At 41.9% G+C, this 18275-nt stretch overlaps 1 protein-coding gene across 16 annotated transcripts in view; it reads right to left on the bottom strand.

The window, feature by feature from the left end:
- DSN1 (DSN1 component of MIS12 kinetochore complex) overlaps positions 1-18275 on the bottom strand; it is a 304146-nt gene that overhangs the window by 215053 nt on the left and 70818 nt on the right. For all 16 annotated transcript variants that reach the window (XM_069231754.1, XM_069231763.1, XM_069231764.1 and 13 more), the window contains 2 exons: positions 8348-8683; positions 3784-3857 (listed from right to left, as the gene is read on the bottom strand). In XM_069231754.1, coding sequence (XP_069087855.1) covers positions 3784-3857; positions 8348-8683 — 410 coding nt within the window. The remainder of the gene's footprint in view (positions 1-3783; positions 3858-8347; positions 8684-18275) is intronic.

Genomic DNA, 18275 nt, shown 5'->3' on the forward strand with positions numbered 1-18275 from the left:
GACAAGCTTTGGTAACAATTTGCTCATTTCAATAGTCCTAATAAGGCTGTATATATCATTTATAGAATAACACCAGGAATCACACATGGTTCAGGGGATAGACTTGAGTGCGGAATTTCAATGCCTGAGGTAGTCTATCACTCTGTGCCGGAAAGTGCCCTTTTTTGTCATGGTCACCCCCACTTTTGCCTGGTATTTGATGCAATTCTGACAGAAGTGCACTGGGTTCCTATTAACCAGGTCCCCAGTGCCAGATCTCTTTCCATAAAACTGTGCAGAGGTTCCCTAATTAGCAATACCTTTAGCACCCCTGTAAGCTCCTAGTACATGGTACCCCTGGTACCTAGGGCAGGGGTACTAAGGAGGGTTCCTAAGGGCTGCAGCATGTATTGTGCCACCCTAAGGGACCCATCACCACCCTCATGTAGACTGCCTTATAAGGGTGTGCGACATGGTGCAGACAAAAATGAAAACACAACATGGTACACATCCTGTACAGCCCTATGGCAGGGTCAATTATACTACATGTGAGGACATCGCTGCATTAGAAGATATGCCTCAGTAATGTTGAAATCAATTCTTAGACATTACAAGTGAATATGGAAGCCATCTTAAGGTATGCGCAATGGACAAAACGAGTTTAACAGCTAAATAATGGCATCACTGAAACCCATGGTGTTTTGTATCACACACCTCGTACTAATAAACCCACATTGATTCCAGAGATTAATTTACTAATAATACATGCACCCCCTGAAACCTACTAGTCCTCTAGTGTGCTGGCTGACTGGTACAATCCAGAATGCCACCACAGATAGGTTTCTGGCCCTCTGCAGGTGAGGGCCCTCACTATCGGAGGACAAAAACAATGTCTGCTCCGGAGGAAGGTGTTCACACCTCCTCCAGCAGGATAGCTAGTGATTTAGCATTCAAACAATCAAACTACGGAGACGGGAGCATACTATGTGCTCACTTAGCTTCCTTAAAATACAACACAGTTAATCAACGTCCACCGGACTGGTGAATAAAAACGATGTTCCTGAAGAGTTATCCCAAAACCCTCAACCAGTAATTACCACTTGTGCACAGCACAGATTCCGTCACTCTGAGATGGAGTTGGCACTCACCTGGAGAAGCGAGTATCTAGGTGTGACACTCAATGATGATGCCATCCAATAGGAAACCGTAGGGGTTATCACATACACCACATCTTGGTTATGGCAGAATTAGAAACTCTGGGACAAGCTCATGCCTACTTTCTTCATGATGTGGTCATAAAGGGGATTGAGGTGACCCAAATGGTAAGTAGCCCATCGGCTACTACCCTGCACTCCCCGTATCACCCCTAAATCTAGTAATTAGGGGATCCCCTGGCACCAGGAAAGGAGATTCTACCGACCTAAGAAGAAGGAGGACACCAAAGGGCTGCGAAAAGCAAGAACTGATGATCAGCAACTGACCTGGACCCAATCCTGCCAGACTACCTGCTGCCCTCAACAATTGCACTAAAGTTGACTTGTCCTGTAGCTGCTCTAACTCAAAAGGCACATGAGGAATGCCAGCACTTCAAGGAACAACCAGCATCTCCTGTAAAGTAGCGGAGCTACTCCCCTACACCCTGCAGGCACCCAGAAGGAACAGAGATAGCCCCGGACCGTGGAAAACCAGACATCAAAATGCACCACTGCACCCAAGCCCCCCAGCCCAAGTCGAAGTGGGCCAATGGTGCCAACAAGGACCGGAGACCCCCCACAGAGCTGAACCTCACTTTAGGTTTAGCCAGACTGGTCCCCTAGTTGATGCCTGCATCATCTTTTGTGCAGGAACAAAGAACCGCGAGGAGTCTGCATGACAAAACCTTGCCAAAGCACCACTGCACACGTGCTCACCAGCCTGAGTTGCTGTAAACTGATGGTGGCCCTGTGTGCCCAACACCCTTGACTTCTCAGTCCCCCTTTTTAGTTCAGCCGGACTGGCCCTCCATCTCTAACTGCAGCCTCTTTCCTTCAGGACCGCTTGCCACTGAAATCAATGGGGCACCTGATGCCAAAAAGCACCTCTTCACCCAGATGCCCCAGAGCCGACCGAGGTGGCTGGTTGGCGCTGCCTAGTACCTTGCCCCATACTTACCTTAACTCCTTAAGATTGGTCCTGTAAGTCGCTGCTAAGTACTTGTATGCAGTATTTGTGTCTTTAACCATAGGATAACATTACTGTATTAAAGTCCATGCAAGTGTATTTTGTGTTTTCTCTAAAACTGCTAAATTAAAAAGTACTTACCCAATAACGAAGTTATTGGTGTACAAAAGATATATACATATAAATGTGTTATTTTTCTAAATAAGTGTGGATCTTTTTGTTGAGTGTGTGTGTATCATTTATTGACTGTGTGCATGCAACAAATGTCTAACACTCCTCTCCGATAAGCCTAAGGCTGCTTGACCACACTACCCCAGATAAAGCACCTTGGGATTGCTAGAGCAAGCCCCTGTCTACTCATAAGTGATACCTGGACTCTTTACACACCACACTTCTTTTTGGCATACTATGTAAAGAGTCGTCTTCCTACACTCTGACTCAGCACAAGCAATGTTCTGTAGTTAGAAGACATTAAGAGGCCCGTTTCTTTAATGCACAGCTTCAAAACAAACGGTGCTGTCCTGAAGAGAACTGTGGGTCCACTCCCACAGGTTCAGAAGGTCAACATACCCCAGGATTGTCAGTTATACTTATGTCAAACTATGACTGAGTGGACATTGAAGAAGCATGGTGTATAACTTTGTGACACGCTGCGTTGTCTCTGTAGATATGTAAATATTGTCACACACTGTGCACTTTTTGCACCTAGCACCTTTCTCTTTAACTAATGACATATGATATAATGAATTATGACATCTGATTGAACATGGGCCCTATGATCAATTAAGTGCTTTACTACCATACCCCATTCTGATTATATGGCTTGGGTGGGTAGATTTGTGGATAAATCTGGCCCACTGGCCTATTGTAGTAGATATAACTATTCGACCCAGGTTCTGGTCTGGGTAAAAGGGTCTGCCCTAGCAGCATCACTGGGTTGCATTATTGCCTTAGAGTGCTTCTCCATCAAAAGAGGCAGAAATACTAGGGGCTGACTAGAGGATCCAAAAACAGAGCTTTGCAAAACAAATAGAGACTAAGGGCCTGATTTAGAGTTTGGCGGATGGGTTACTCCATTACAAACATGACTGATATCCCATCCACTGTATTACTATTTCCATAGGATGTAATGGAATCGTACCACAGTGGACGGGATATTTGTCACATTTGTGACAAAGTAACCACATCCGCTAAACTCTAAATCAGGCCCCTAGGTCAAATCTCAGGAAAATGTGATACTGGAAATATTAAGGATCTTCGATATTTTGGAAATTTACATTGCACAAGAGCCAGAAACCTGATTTGAAATCCTACTATGAATAGGATACCAATTTTACAATGCTTGAATATGACCTAGTGACACCCAACAAACTGACAAAAATCTACTTAGTATATATTATACGCATTTTACATTTCATAGCTGTTAAAACATTTAACATTGTGCATGTATCAAGGAAGATTGTGATTTTAGATTGACTTGGGGTGGAAATTTTCATTTCTCATAAGTGCTGGGTACAAAATATTAACAAATCAACAACACACAAACACTAACTAACCCAGATGTACACATGCATGGAGGATGTTATATGTTGTAGAGCAGAGATCTAGGGATAATTTTGGGGCAACAACCGTTAAGATTATTACCTGAAAACATGACTGCAGAAGTTGACAAAGTCTTTCGGGTTCTGACAACTCCAGGCTGATAGACTTGCTGAGACCTAACAATGAAAACATGAATCAAAACAAGTCAGTGAGAATATATTTTACTCAATATTATTTTTCTTCTCAGCAAGTTAAAAATACAATTGACCGACACAACCAAGTTTCAAGCTATTGGTCCACAATACAAAGATCTGTCATTTAACCAATGATTTGATGATGTTCACAGCAATGATCTTAAACTACAAGTGCACTTGTTCTTCGTGCTTTTTATGCAAGTACATCGTGCCTGTACCCGAATACGTATTTTAATGACTTAACAAATGCTGTTTCACTATTTGGGCGTGTGATCTATGAAATAAGCTCCAGGTGCATGTCTGGAACTTGAGTTCACTTGCACAGTTTCTAAAAAAATGACAAAACTTTGTCTTTGCATTATCTCTATGCTGTTGCTCTATTGCACAGAGGGCTCCTGGGGTTTGAATGACTTGTATAAATACTTGATGAACAGACTAGGATGCACGGAGCAGGGCTAGGTGCGGACGGCAGCTACGGTTCACGTAACAAATTTGCTGATGAATATATTGGCGTGAGTACGTAAGTTCTCTGCGTTTTTCCGTTGGAGCCCATTCTCTAATAGGAGGAGGGTTCCTGGCAATCAAAACATACACTCACTACAGTAGTGAGGATTAGGTAGGTTCTATTTAGGTCCTGACGAATCGCAACCAGATACTTTTGGAAATTTTTTGAGCGAGAAACATGTTGACCTTTTTCTAATTAAACAGTTGACCCCTAGACTATAGGGTTTACTGGAATTTCATTCTCATTTGTGTAAGGGTGAGATGGACATTATTCTTCCTCCCCCACGAGTAGTTGTTTTTAACCTTGACAGACGCCCATATCTTCATTAAACGATCTACCACATGGTCCCTCTAGCCAATTTTAAGCAGTTGATATTCACCAGTCCCACATTACTTACATTTATCTTCAGCAATTTCTTCTATAAAAAGATCTCCGGCAAAGAGCCCCTTCGTGGGGCCCATCAGATATTGCAGTGCCGGTCTGACGAGGAGCAAAACCCAATGATGAAGCATGTCACCTATTGGTGAGTGAGGGCACTTGTTCCAGCTACAGGCTATTCCCAGGAACTAGTTGGAGTCCCCTGTAATCAGGGTGGGGTCATTAACAGCTTCTTCACTTTGGAACTGTGCTTTCATTGGTTTTCCCAAATGTAAGAAGACCTACAGACTATTCTCAAATCTCACACATTTTATACCAAAACAGCTCCTTGCATAAACAATAGCTCAAAAAATAATACAAATGTTTTAGCCTATGACTAGCAGAAGCAACAGAGAAACACACAAAATTCAAACAGGAAGGACTCTGGAGTTGAATAGGAAGGTCCGGTACAGATATTCATAGTTACAAAGTACAATGAGTGATGGCCCCAATGTGATACAGAATATTGTTGTCACTGAAGATCCCACAGAAATCCCATTTGGGCCGTGAAAGGGAAATGAGACTGCATAAGTAATGAAAGCTCAACCTATGTAGATTTTAAAGACCATGATTATTGCCATTCTCTACAGCCTATGATTAAGTCACTGTGCAATACTAACTGGGGTGTTATTGGGACATGAAATCAAAGGGGATCAAGATTCCCACCTTGCTAAAGACCAAAGCTTATGCTAGCCGGCATTCCAGAATAAACCTCCTTATTATAATACCTCTTGCTGGATTTCATTAGCTCTGTTGATGGAGATGTCGATCTCCAGTTGGTAGTAATAGATGTGCACCCGTGGAGAAAAAAAAACTGCACCCTCATAATTCATTGGATATTTCTAGCAAATAATTACCTTGTATACACAGGTGACTCTCTTGGATTGTGCATCATCCAACAGAAAGAGATTAACTCAGGAATGCAGCAAGTCTTCATTCTATTTGTTGAATGTGCATACCTAATGTAGATGAGTACTGCAAGCTTCTCATCAATGCTGCTTTCCCTCAAATATTACTGCACCGGAGTCTCTGCTGTTACTTGCAGCTACCAGCCTCAGACTTCAATTGTATGGTAACCATATCCTGCTCTGCTTTTCTCTTGCACTCCCACACAGGTTCCCAGTCTCACAGCTGTACGTTTGTCGATCCTTTGAAGGGTTATGGTTCTACAATACTAGAGAACATAATGAATATACTGTTCCTGTCTTGTGAATGGGCAGACCCAATGAATTTACTGTGTGATCTTGATCAGGTCTCAATCAACCACACACTGGTCTTGAGCCGCCAGACTCGTGGTGGAAATCGGACCGCCGCGGTAGTGGCGGTCTGATCCGCCACATTCTGACCGAGGCTGACCCGCTGCGGTCAAACTGCCGGCACCGCCAGGCTGCCGCCAGCCTGCAGCCTGGCGGTCCTGGTAGTTGTAATCCACCAAGGCAGCGCTGATTACGAATCCCATTCTGCCAGCCTTTCTATGGCGGTTTACACCTCTGTGGAAAAGCTGGCGGAATGGGGACTCCAAGGGCCCCCATGCACAGCCCTGTTATGAATTTCTCTGCCCGAATTACGGGCAGTAAAATGCACAACTGGGGCTGCTGCACCGCCATATTGGTGCTGGCTCGGAATCGATGTAAAGGCCCTCTTCACTACAAGGCCAGCTAGCAAAAACCCTGTTTCCGCCCGCTGGACCTGCGGTGAACTTGTAATAGGGCCGGCGGTGTCCTGGCGGCACTAGCAGTCAGGTGGCAGGTTGAGTTTGCTAGGTCTTTAAAAAACATAAAAAACGGCAGGTGAAAATAGCAGCACCATAAAAAAAAGATGTAATGTATTCATGCAAGTTGACATATCAAAACAAACAAGAAGTTGCATTCTGCTTTGTCGAGTTCACCTGGCCAAGTGCATCCATTAGCTCAAAACAATTTTCTAGTTTTGAGAAATGTAGGTATAGTGTTAGGCATTAACAGCCACTTGAAGCAATCCTGTGAAATTAGGTTAATAAAAATACTCACAAAAATATTGTATTGGAAAAGGTGCAGTACTTGAAAAATCATAAAAATGTTACTAGATCTGCAGGTCAAGTATCTTGAATAATCTACTCAACCATAACTGTAACGTACTTGACCCACAAACCGGTCTCAAATTGTGTGATACTAGCACATATTATAGTTTATGGAGCCACCTTTTTCTTCATTATCACATATGTGTACCTTTAAATATGTGAGAGCATCATTTCTGCTGTACAAAAAAACTTCTATGTTCATTAAATAGACTAAAGATTTGCACCATGTATGAAAAGAACCTAGTCACGTACAGGGGACAAATGATCCATTACTTGCCTCATAGTTTACTTATAGCACTGCAGGAGGGTTTATGTTTAAACACTCACTTTTAATAAATATATTACAAAAGAATGTCCTCACTCACTGTCATTTACAGACAGACAATTTCCAAGAAGTGCCCAAAATCCCTCCAGCTAACTTGCAGCTTTACTGTTAAAACTATATAATGTATAACCAAATCTATGGAAATATTGTTTCAGAAAACATATTTTTTCTTTGCACTTCACCAAGATAGGTGTTCTGATCTGTTTTCACCCTATAAAAAAAAAAAAAATCATCACACAGAAATACAGACAATGGGCTTTCACAACCACTGAAATAAATTGTGAATTGTTTGTACAGATGAGTAGCTATTTAAATGATGCGTTAGGAAAAAAACTGACAAAATCCTATAACTCTGCAGTCAGAAGGAACATTAATTGTAAGACAAACTGACTTTTGACCTCTGTCTATAAACTCAGAGCAAATGTGACAATAACAAGATTTAAAGGCCTCCTTCACTTTTTGACTGAACAGAACACCTATTCTATGTCAGCTCACCAGAAGGGGCGAATAAGTCCTAAAATAGCTCGCCTTAAAAAAAAAGACTCGCCATATCGAGTGGGCGAGCAGAACTATCGAGGCCTGAGTTGGGCAATAAAATAAACAGTACAAACTCTGTGATTCTGCGAAATATAACTGAAGGAAAAATAAAGACTTTACAATAAGTCCTTGGATAACTGACAAATATTTGAGCAAAAACAATGAAACCTGTTTATGAAATGTGGACTATGATATAAAAGGTCACAACGAACAGTTTTAATTAGGATTTAAATATAGGTTTAAGTAGCCAAACCAGAAGCTAGCTTAACTCCAGGTATACTAATTATGCAGTTTCGTAAGACATTCCCCCCACTGCAATTCTGTTCAGACTTGTTCCTTCTACAATCAAGCTACTTGGCAAGTTGAAGAGTGGTTCCATGTGAACATAAATATCAGACCTGAATAGTCAGAAGTCTGTTGAGGAGTTGAATAGCTTGAGCTTTTGTTAAATCCAACAAGAAGAGCAATTACTGCTGGTAAATGGATGCGCCATTTGTCTTCGAGGATAAAAAGAGTATCTTTTTTAATCCAGTATTTGGAAGCTGTTTTTACCAGGATAACCAATCTTGAAATTGAGGAGTATTCCACCATGTAGCTTTGCATTGCATTCAAATAATGACAGTACTTGCCTGAGTTGTCGCAGTGCATAGGAGGCAAAGACTTTCGGGAGTTATTCCCTTTCATACTGGATCGCCGCCAAGACCGTCTCTTTCTGTCTGGACTATAGGAAAGTGGCACAGGGCTAGTGCTCCATCTTTTTTTAGGGCTGGGCTTTGACGGGGATTTCTTCTGGGGACTTGGATTGTCGATGCTGATCAATTTAGAAACAGGGCTGGCATGATTTCTCTCCTCTTGATCGGTTCCTGTCTCTTCTCTAAGACTTGAAGGAACACTGCCATTCCTGACAGGGCTTTTTGTTCTTTGAGAAGAACTGCCAGGCGTTTCCATCTTCTCACTCGACCTTTCTAAAGGGAAAAAAAGACAAAAGTATTGATACGAACCCAGGGTGCTTGTACAAGTACAGGTATTTTGAACTACCAAAGACAATTCCTTCACTATATTCTATATTGCTGAGATACTTCAAACTACATAAGCCGTGTGGAGTTCATAAATGTGTACTGATATTATTATTGACGATATTATTCACCAATGAATATAAATTAGCAAAATTATAATTTTCTGGGTACAGTTATATTTGAGAACTGTACCCAAAAATAACTGCGCAGGTAAACATTGAAGCTTGTAGATTCCAAAGAAGAATGGCTAAGCCTAGAATTATATACTCTGAAGGTAGCAAAAATCAGATATCACTCTGTTATGTTCAATAATTACGTTCTGCATGTATGTGGCTCTTCGGTGTAAAGGAAATGAAATAACATGAGTATTGAAGAGCAAGATTCATAAAGTAGTTAATCTCCAGGTAATAGTGAGAACATTACATATGGACAAGTCCTTTAATTGGAATGTACATTAGAAATGGTTAATTATCCACGGTCACTTGCCCACCACACAGCCACCGATTGCCCTTTACAAAAGGGAGAGATACAGAACTGTGAGTGTGCAAAGACTGAAACTCATGGAGGAAATTGTGGAGTTATATTAAAAAACTTTGTAGCTGTGGAGTGTTTACATGACTTTTCAAGGTAAATAAAATTGTAATAAAAAGCAGTCAATATGGAACAACCAATTGCACCACTGCCAGTTCTCCTAGAGACTTCTTCTGTAATGTTGAGCATCCTGTGACACAGCAAATATGGCTATGTCCTGATCAGGGTTAATAATATTGATATGTTGAAGATCATCGCTGCATTATCTGTGTAAAATATTAACAGATATAACTGAGACAACTTAAGAATTTAACTGTTCATGGGTGCAACATATGCGATACAAAATGATCTCGGATGCACCTTTAAAAACCAAAGAGAAAAAAATGTTGTTACCGAGAGAAAAAAAACCTTAAGATCCAGACATATTACTCATTTTAAGATTCTAGGTTGGGAATATTTCCTACGTCTGAACTGCACAGTAGCACAGCTCACGGATGGAGCAAACAATTACAGGACTTTAAAAAAATGCTCTAAGAGAAATAATCATTTAACATGGCATGCCTCTAGTACAGAAGGATGGAATGCTTTAAAAAACTGAAAATCCAGTTATGGATTAAAACTTCACACAATTGCTAGCACTATAAACAAAGCTGACCTAATGATTAGTCCAGTGTAGGAATTAGTATTCCCAATGTGGCAAGCATGGTACAGAATCCTGTTAGTTCATGAAGATCACAGGAAGGAAGTGGTGGCCTCAGACAGACAGCTGTCTTTAAATCAGCGCAGGAGGAGCCTGGTTTCAAGGCCAAGAGTATTAGTGCCTTAATACACAAGCTATCTTTTTTTTATCTGCCTTCTTTACCCCGATTTGCCTGAACTCATGTTTACACTTAAGTTCTTCAATTCCCTTTGTGGGGCTTAATTCATGAGCAATCTAGGTATCATCATTCTTCTATTTTATACCGTAGGAATCTCAGTCACTGCGGCTCCCAACTCAGCTCCAACCATTGCTAAAGGGTTTTATTCTAAATTCAGACTCTAGAATATACGGTCTTGCTTCATATTCACTTTCCAGTGATTGTACCTTTGTTTTCACTGTCTACTATCCTTGTGATCCACACCGCGGTGAACAAAAACTGGCAGTTAAATTCCCCATGGATGCCCTCAAAGTATCAAATTTCATAAATGATGTTTAGAGGCAACGAAAACTACTGAAGGTAGGTCATTCGTTCCCAAGCATTAAAAGACAGGGAGCACATCTTGCTTCTGGTGTTGGCCTATATTCTGAAGCCTTATCTCTCACACCAAAATTTGCTGAAAATTCTGACAACTTAGTTTTTATCCAAATAATTTGCAGTCACTCAGTCATGGTGTAAATGGATATAGTTACGGTGGTTTGCTAACAGCTTTTGACATCTTAGAAGTCACACTGCTAGTATGTAGGCACTTTACTTGCTGAAAACAAAGCTTTTGGAATGTAAATGCCCTGATATAAGCTTGACTTTGAAAAGAAAACAGGTAATACTTGCTTTCTGAGATTGTGCACAATTAAAAATTGGATACAAAAGGCTAAATCTTTACATGTCTGCCTACACCAGCTGGTAGATACAGAGGTCACCACAAATTTCAAATAAATCAAGGGGGCACCTTTGTTCTTGAGACCCATAACTATAAGAGTGCTAAAAAAAAATGTTAATTAACAAAATAAACATATTCCCAGAGAAGCACAACAGAGGTGTCGAAAATTCACACAACACAATATTGGTTTTTACACATAAAGAAAGGAAAGAATAGATCAATATTTTGCATCATTCTGTTACTGTCAGCTCAAAAATATTAAACAATGAAAAATGTCATATTACAAAGAGGGCAGAAAAAAAAGAACAAACAATCCCTTTCTATTTGCATCAATAATGGCCCATAATGCACTACCTAGAAGTCACTTTCTGCTAAACATACTTTTTTCTCCAATAAGTCTTTCTAAGAACCAGAACCATCATTTTCATCAATATCCTCTGCAATCTCAGAATGCTCCAATCACCTCACACTGAACACATCAACTAGACTTAGCTTAGCAATGCTGAAAAAACAATTAGAACGATAAACATCAAATACGGTGGAGAAACGATTAAATATCTAAATTCATCACATGAAAAAGATTAGCATTACATTATTCTAAAAGGGAATTGAGGCACGATTAAAGTGCTTCTTTTTGGGACTAGAAGGTAGGCTTCATGAGGTGCATGTTTAAAAAAATGTAACAACTAAATAAGAGGTATGGTCAATCAACTTAAAATGTGTTTTAAACAACGGTTTTCTTTATAATGCTAGTATTCTCCAGTTTATATCCTTTTACAAATGTCAGGCAAGCCATTGCCATACTCACTAAACGAGCTCTGAAAAAGAAGAACTTCACTGCGACCTGTTGAAACATTTCACTCACCCACTCAACCTGTCTTGGTCGAGGAGCACTGGCACGCATGAAACGGGTATCTCGAAATGCTCGCCTCAAATTTGCACAATTCAATTTTGTCCATCAAAGGTATCTCACTCCGCACTGGCTTCATGTGATGTTCCTTGGGACACCCATCACATGTGCCTGATCGAGGCATGCTGATGCTACATTTTACATATGGCATAGAGTGCCCGCTGCTGACTCGACTTGGGTCCTCGTGCTAGATCACATCTCCACAATAGTTGACATACAGTTGACCCCAGACCCACTGCTCTAACTACTGAGGATTACCAGGTGCACGAAGAGCACTAAATTCTACCTGAAACGTGTAGACCTTGCTCTGGCCTTCTTAAAAAGATTGATCGCCATGTCCTGGAAAGCTGCTCAACCAGCCACAGTACCTACCTGGGGCCAGATGTAACAAAAAACGCATTTGCGATTCGGTAATAGCGATTTCATAAAAATCTCAAATGCTATTACCGAATCGCAAATTGCGATACCGGCCCCATTTGCACCTATGGGCCTGTAGGCCCATTTTTGCAAATTTTTTGCATTTCCCAAATTGTGAATTCCTAACTGGAATTCGCAAATTTGGGAAATGCAAACCCCAGGGTGCTGGGGGCCTAAGGCCCCCTCTTCTGCACCCCAAGACGTTTTTTAAGGACATGTAAGGTGCACACATGCCAAAGGGGCATGTGTGCGTTACATGTCAATTTTAAAAATGCATTTATAATGCATTTTTAAAATTTGCACATGGTTACCACCAAGTTCAACTTGGTGGTAATAGCGATTCCTTAATGCCCGATTCGCATTTAGGAATTGCTTGTTACATGTGGTTTAGAAATCGCAAATAAGGATTCCTTATTTGCGATTTCTTATTTAGAGAATCGCAATTTGCGATTCTCTAAACAGGCTCACAAATTTAAGGAATCGCTATTTTAGCGATTCATTAAATTTGCCCTGCGAATGCCTTTCATAGATACTGAAAGGCATTTTTGCATTTGCAAACGGGCCTTCGCACCGTTTGCGAATGCAAAAAGGCTTGATACATCTGGCCCTGGTTTCAAGTGACACATAAATGGGCACTAGCCAAAGCAGACGCCATGATGCTTCAGCAACTCTGATGGGGTGGCGCGGATGCATATGTCTTCAAATTATATGATAAAGCTATCACCCTCCCTCCTAATTAATTTCCTTGCCTGGGACAGCCTGGTTGACAGCCTCACAGCTCGCTAATGATGGACCCTCTGTAGTGTGGCGAGCCAGAGTCGATAGTTACATCCATGGGCCACTCGCAATTGATTATCGTGACTTTGTCCCCCTACCCTCCTAAGCCCCTTGGGGGATATGGATGTTGTATCACCTAGCCCCCCCACCCTCACGCTCTTTCAGGGGGTGGCTTCCAGCCAGACGTTATTGTTATAACCGTTCACATTGTTATTGTGTGTTTAACACATTGGTAACTGCTCTTTGGACGACTTGTACACTAACTATATGTGACAATGTTTAACTGGGCTATGTTTACTCTGAGGCCCGAACCTCCTATCTCACTTCTCCCCTTTTCGACTGCCAACAATACAGCTGTAATTGTATCAGATATTACACCTTGGGATGTAAATTTCACTATCCAATTTCTTTGCTATGTGTGTGTCTTGCAAATGCCAGTAAAGGTATTTAACAAATACATGGCTATATGAGTATCAGGACTCCAAGACAACTCTAACAACTTTGTTTTGAGGAAACCTTTAAGGGCTGAGACACTTGAGAGTAAGCCTTTAGGCTTGTAAATATGCTCCCACATACCTTTGATTGTTGTGGAAAAAGCAGACCCAAACCCATATTTCTGTCCATATCAGTAGAGGATCACCCAATAATATCCCATTCTCTTATACCGATAGTCATTTGAAGTAAATAGAGCACTAAGTGTTCTAGTGAAACTGGTTTCAAGGGCACGCTATATTTAGTTAGTCCATCAGGAACACTGATCGCAGTGAGATGGGTGAAGAGATAGGTCCACGGTGCCCCACCAGCCAGCATTGTATCATGAGGTTCAGAATGCCTCTTGCAGTGGTTTATATTGCTACATTAGCTTGTAGAATATGGTAAAAGGGCATCCCTGATGATTAAATACTCTGGGATGCCAAGTGCCTCTGGAATTATGATATAGCAGATGTTGTGTGAAGAGAATTGGTGAATGTGAACATAAGGACTAGATCTGTGAATCAAAGTAGCAGCCAAAGGTTAGAAGACCTGGAGAGCATGGTGCTGACACGAAGATAAGGTCATGGACGCACAGGCCTCAGAACCAGAGATATATGCTGGAGAACCTTCCCAAGGTCAAACAACAAACAGCGAGGCTAGGCAGGAAATTATTAAACTGGTTGAAGATTAAAATCATACTACTTATCATGATTCCCATTAAGCACGAGTGGTATTATTTTGCCAGCCCAGTGGCCTGCACAGAACACTGGCGAGAGCACAGCGTTTGTTGGTTATATGGACACAATCTAGGACAATGTACTTTTCCCTGGGTCATATAAAAGCTGAAGGGCTGCAGTATAACATGACTTGTAACGTGGACGGCCCCTTCTGGTTTTCTTGCAACTGGATCCCTTGCGTTTTTTGTTGCTCCTGTTGCCCTCTGTGAATTCTGGTGAAAAGCAGAGGAGTTTTAGTGAAGACGTTTGACAATGTCTTAATTAGTTTCAGGCAGAGCATGGGCTTTATTTGACTGGTAGCCCAAGCACAATTAAGGTGCTATATACCCAGAAGCAAATTATATTAATGGTAACTTTCAGAATTGCTAAAGGCATTGCTCTTTCCTTTTTTTGGGGGTGTGGTGCTGTAATTTATAGTAGTAATCGTGCCTTTGTGATAGTAATGGGAAGGACGCTTACATTCAAAGATCTAGACCCAAACATACTAAGGCAGTACCACTAGATATTAGTGGAAGCATCTCTCACATAATTATGATCTTCTATCAGTGTCTTATGTCTCTGTCTCTAATAATACCATCTTTTGTCACCCCTCATTTAAGAATATGTGGAGTCTTGAAGGGACTCATTTGTTACACCCCATTAAGAAGCCTACATACAAAGGGATATGATAATAAGCCAACTGGAAATTCTGTCAAGTGTTTATGCTCTGACAACACTGCAGGACATGTCCTGAAAGCACATACCTCATTGTGGAAAAAGCAAAGAGATTAGTCATTTGAGTTTCTGCTGATGGTGTGTTACAGTGAACCGATTCCCAGACCTGCCAACTCACATGGTGCCACTGTGTGTCACAGGATTTAGGTTGTCTGCACACTGTTCCCCAGTAAGTAGTCGAAATCACTCTGTGGCAGGAAAGAGGAGCTGGAACCCAATGCAAAGTGTGAATTTCCAGCTTTTCGTTGAAGGCTGTAAACAGCCAATGTCCATTAAGAGGTGTGAAAACATCCTAGGACACAGACTGCAGCCCTAGCAACCTCTGTGTTTTTGTTTTTTTCAAGGGAGGTGGAAGAAGGTTAATGGGGCAGATTGCCTTCAAAGGTAGTTCAGGATAAAGCTCTGCATCTCAACAGCCACACCCCCTTCTCACACAGCAATTTTTATTTACAGGTTGGCAGGTCTGGATACCACACAACAGCCAGTCAAATTAAGCCAGGTTGTTTTATAATATTTAGCTTTGTAGCATTATACACCTAAGTCTTGGGACATCAATGCTTTGTTCCTAAGGGAACACTGTTGCATCTAGCATCATTTGGAAGGTCGAGGCGGGGGCGTTCCAAGCTGCAATGTGTTGGAAAGCAGCTGCAGGAAGGCTCCCTCCCAGTCTACACATACTCTTAAATAAAAGGCTTACGTTTTCTAAGTTGGCCTGTTTCCCATTTGTATTGGATTTATCACTGGCAACAAGTAATCGTATCCATTCTGACCAGGAGGAGGGCCATTGTCAGATTCTGTGTGAGGTGTGCTTGACCACGATAGTCCTGTGTATCTGGAGTTTTTAGCAAGGTGTAGCGGCGGCACACAGCCCTTGAGGTTTCCTTTCAAGTTCCTTAAAAGGTGCAAGCTTCCAGGTGTATTTGTGGAAAGCTATTTTGCCAGGTTAGGATACTTTTTTTTTAAACACATTTTTATTGTTTTCATCATATAATATACAATATCATTTATGTTGTACATTGTGCCATATTTTGCATATTATTTATAATCTTTGTCTCTGTAGTATATCTTCGTATGTTATAGTTCAAACATCCACACTTATCTCAAGGCTCGTTCTAGTCTGATGCACAGTTATGCATCATGAGCATGGTATATTAAATTCTGACAAGTGGTAATGTGTTCTTTTAATAACTTATAGCAAATAACAATTAACAATCCCCTCCTCCCCCCTATAAAATCAACATCATATTATCATACAATAATAATCACAGCAGTTGTGTGTCTCATTTCAACCATTCGCTGCTCAACACATGACCACACCATAGTTCTAGGTCAGAAGAGATCTCACAGAGCATTTGTGACCCGGGGATAGTAATCCCATAGCCCGTCACTATTATCTACAATTTTCAGTTTCTACAGGTTTTGATAATCGCAGTAGTCTATTATGAATATTTTTTATGTCTTCAGTCAGTCTCTCTCTCCGTCTCGCATGCTATTTTAAAAGTTTCTAACAACTCATCCCAGTCTAATGCCATAGGGTGTCTTCTCAGCTCCCTACTCTCCTCTCTTCTGAGAGCGGTACTCTCCACTGTGCCCCACTCCATCACTTCCTCACTCCACTGTAGTATTGAGGGAGCTATTGTAGCCTTCCAGCGCCTAGTTAGCAGGCGTTTTGCCAATAGCAGGGCCAAGTCTGCAAACCGTGATGACATCGTCCCTTTTTTTGTGTGGGGAACTAGACCAAGCTGGCACGCCTCTGCTGTCCTCCAGACACAGCTTCCTGTCACCCTCTCCAACATGGTACTCACGTTGTGCCAGTATTGAGTGATACTAGGGCAGCTCCAAAGCATATGTAGAAACTCTGCACCGACCACCCCGCATCTTGGACATGCCGGCGAGAGCGTTGGGAATAGTATGTGTAGTCTATGTGGTGTGAGATAAGCTCTGTGTAGTATGGTATATTATATGAACTTGAACCTCGTATTTCGGGATACCTGTTAAGGGTACTCCAGAATGGAAGACCACTCTTTATCTGAGAGTTCCCTGCCCATGTCTGCTCCCCATTTAGTACTTAGGGATGTTAGGGGCTTTTGTAAATGTACTCTAAGACCTTGATAAAGCCATTTGATCAGGTGTTTCACGTGCCCTATGATGTACAACGTATGAATGAAGTCGTGCGTTGGGGGCTCTATACCATCTGGAGCCCAGTGGTCTCTTATGTAATGTACTATGTTTGTGTATAGTACAAATAGTGAGGTAGGCAAGTTTTCATGAATGAAATCCATATGCGTGAGTAAATGACGGTCCTTGAATAGCATCCCAATTGTATCTACTCCCTCGTGTCAACCTCTGTATCTCACTTTGAGTCAGTATTCCAACATTCACTGGTGGTCCCAGCAAAGGAACATTGGGGGCGTAGGGAACCGTGCCAGCGGTGTACCTGAGAGCAAGCTTCCAGTACTGTAGGGCCACCAGCAACAAATGTGGCAGCCTCCCGGTGGTCGGGATCCGGGACAGATCAGCGAGTGTAGGCAACTCCTAACATTGATTGGGTGAACTCATTTCGTGCAAATTTCATCCAGCCAACCAGTATGCAAGCCATTGAAGCTAGCCCGCCACACAGTAGGCTTTAAAATCAAGCGCACCCATGCCTCCCTGGTCCGCCGGCATCTGTAGTTTTACTAAGCTAGTCTGGCGTCTCCCTCAAACGAGGTCCACCAAAATAGAATGGAGTGCTTTAAAGTAGGTATCAGGTACCCTCACCGGCAGGTTCATAGAATGGTACAAGATGCGGGGCAACATCACCATCTTTGCCAGCGCTAGTCGGCCCGCAATCGACAGTGGTAGAGTTACCCAGAACTGGATCTGCGATTTAAGTGAAGCCATCGCTCTCTGTAGGTTGCCCTCTAACAGATCCAATGGGGTTCGGTATATTTGGATTCCTAGGTGTCGGAAAGTGTCCATGGCCACCTGTAGTGGTTTATTACCAAACACAATTGTGTCACTCATTTCCATTTTACAAAAAAAGAATGCTATGGATTTATTATAGTTGATTTCTAGTCCTGACAATGGTGCGAAATCATGGAATATCTGCGCAGCAGAGTTTAGGCTGCGGCCAAGATCTCTCGCATATAGTATAATGTCGTCGGCATAGAGAGATATTGAGTGCACAGTACTGCCTATATCAATTCCCCACGACTCTGCGTCTCGTCGGAGTCGGTGTGCTGGGGGTTACACCACCAAGATGAACAACGGGGGTGGGGGGGGGGAACAGTGGGCATCCCTGTCTAGTACCTCTATAAATGTGGTAGGAGTTTTAAATGTTCTGCCCAGTGCGAGCTCTTGCTGTAGGATCAGCGTATAACAGTCTCACCCAGCGTATGTAGGCATGAGGGAGCCCAAATCG

Source organism: Pleurodeles waltl, chromosome 4_2 (genome assembly GCF_031143425.1).
Source record: "Pleurodeles waltl isolate 20211129_DDA chromosome 4_2, aPleWal1.hap1.20221129, whole genome shotgun sequence".
In the NCBI taxonomy this organism is placed as follows: Eukaryota; Metazoa; Chordata; class Amphibia; order Caudata; family Salamandridae; genus Pleurodeles; species Pleurodeles waltl.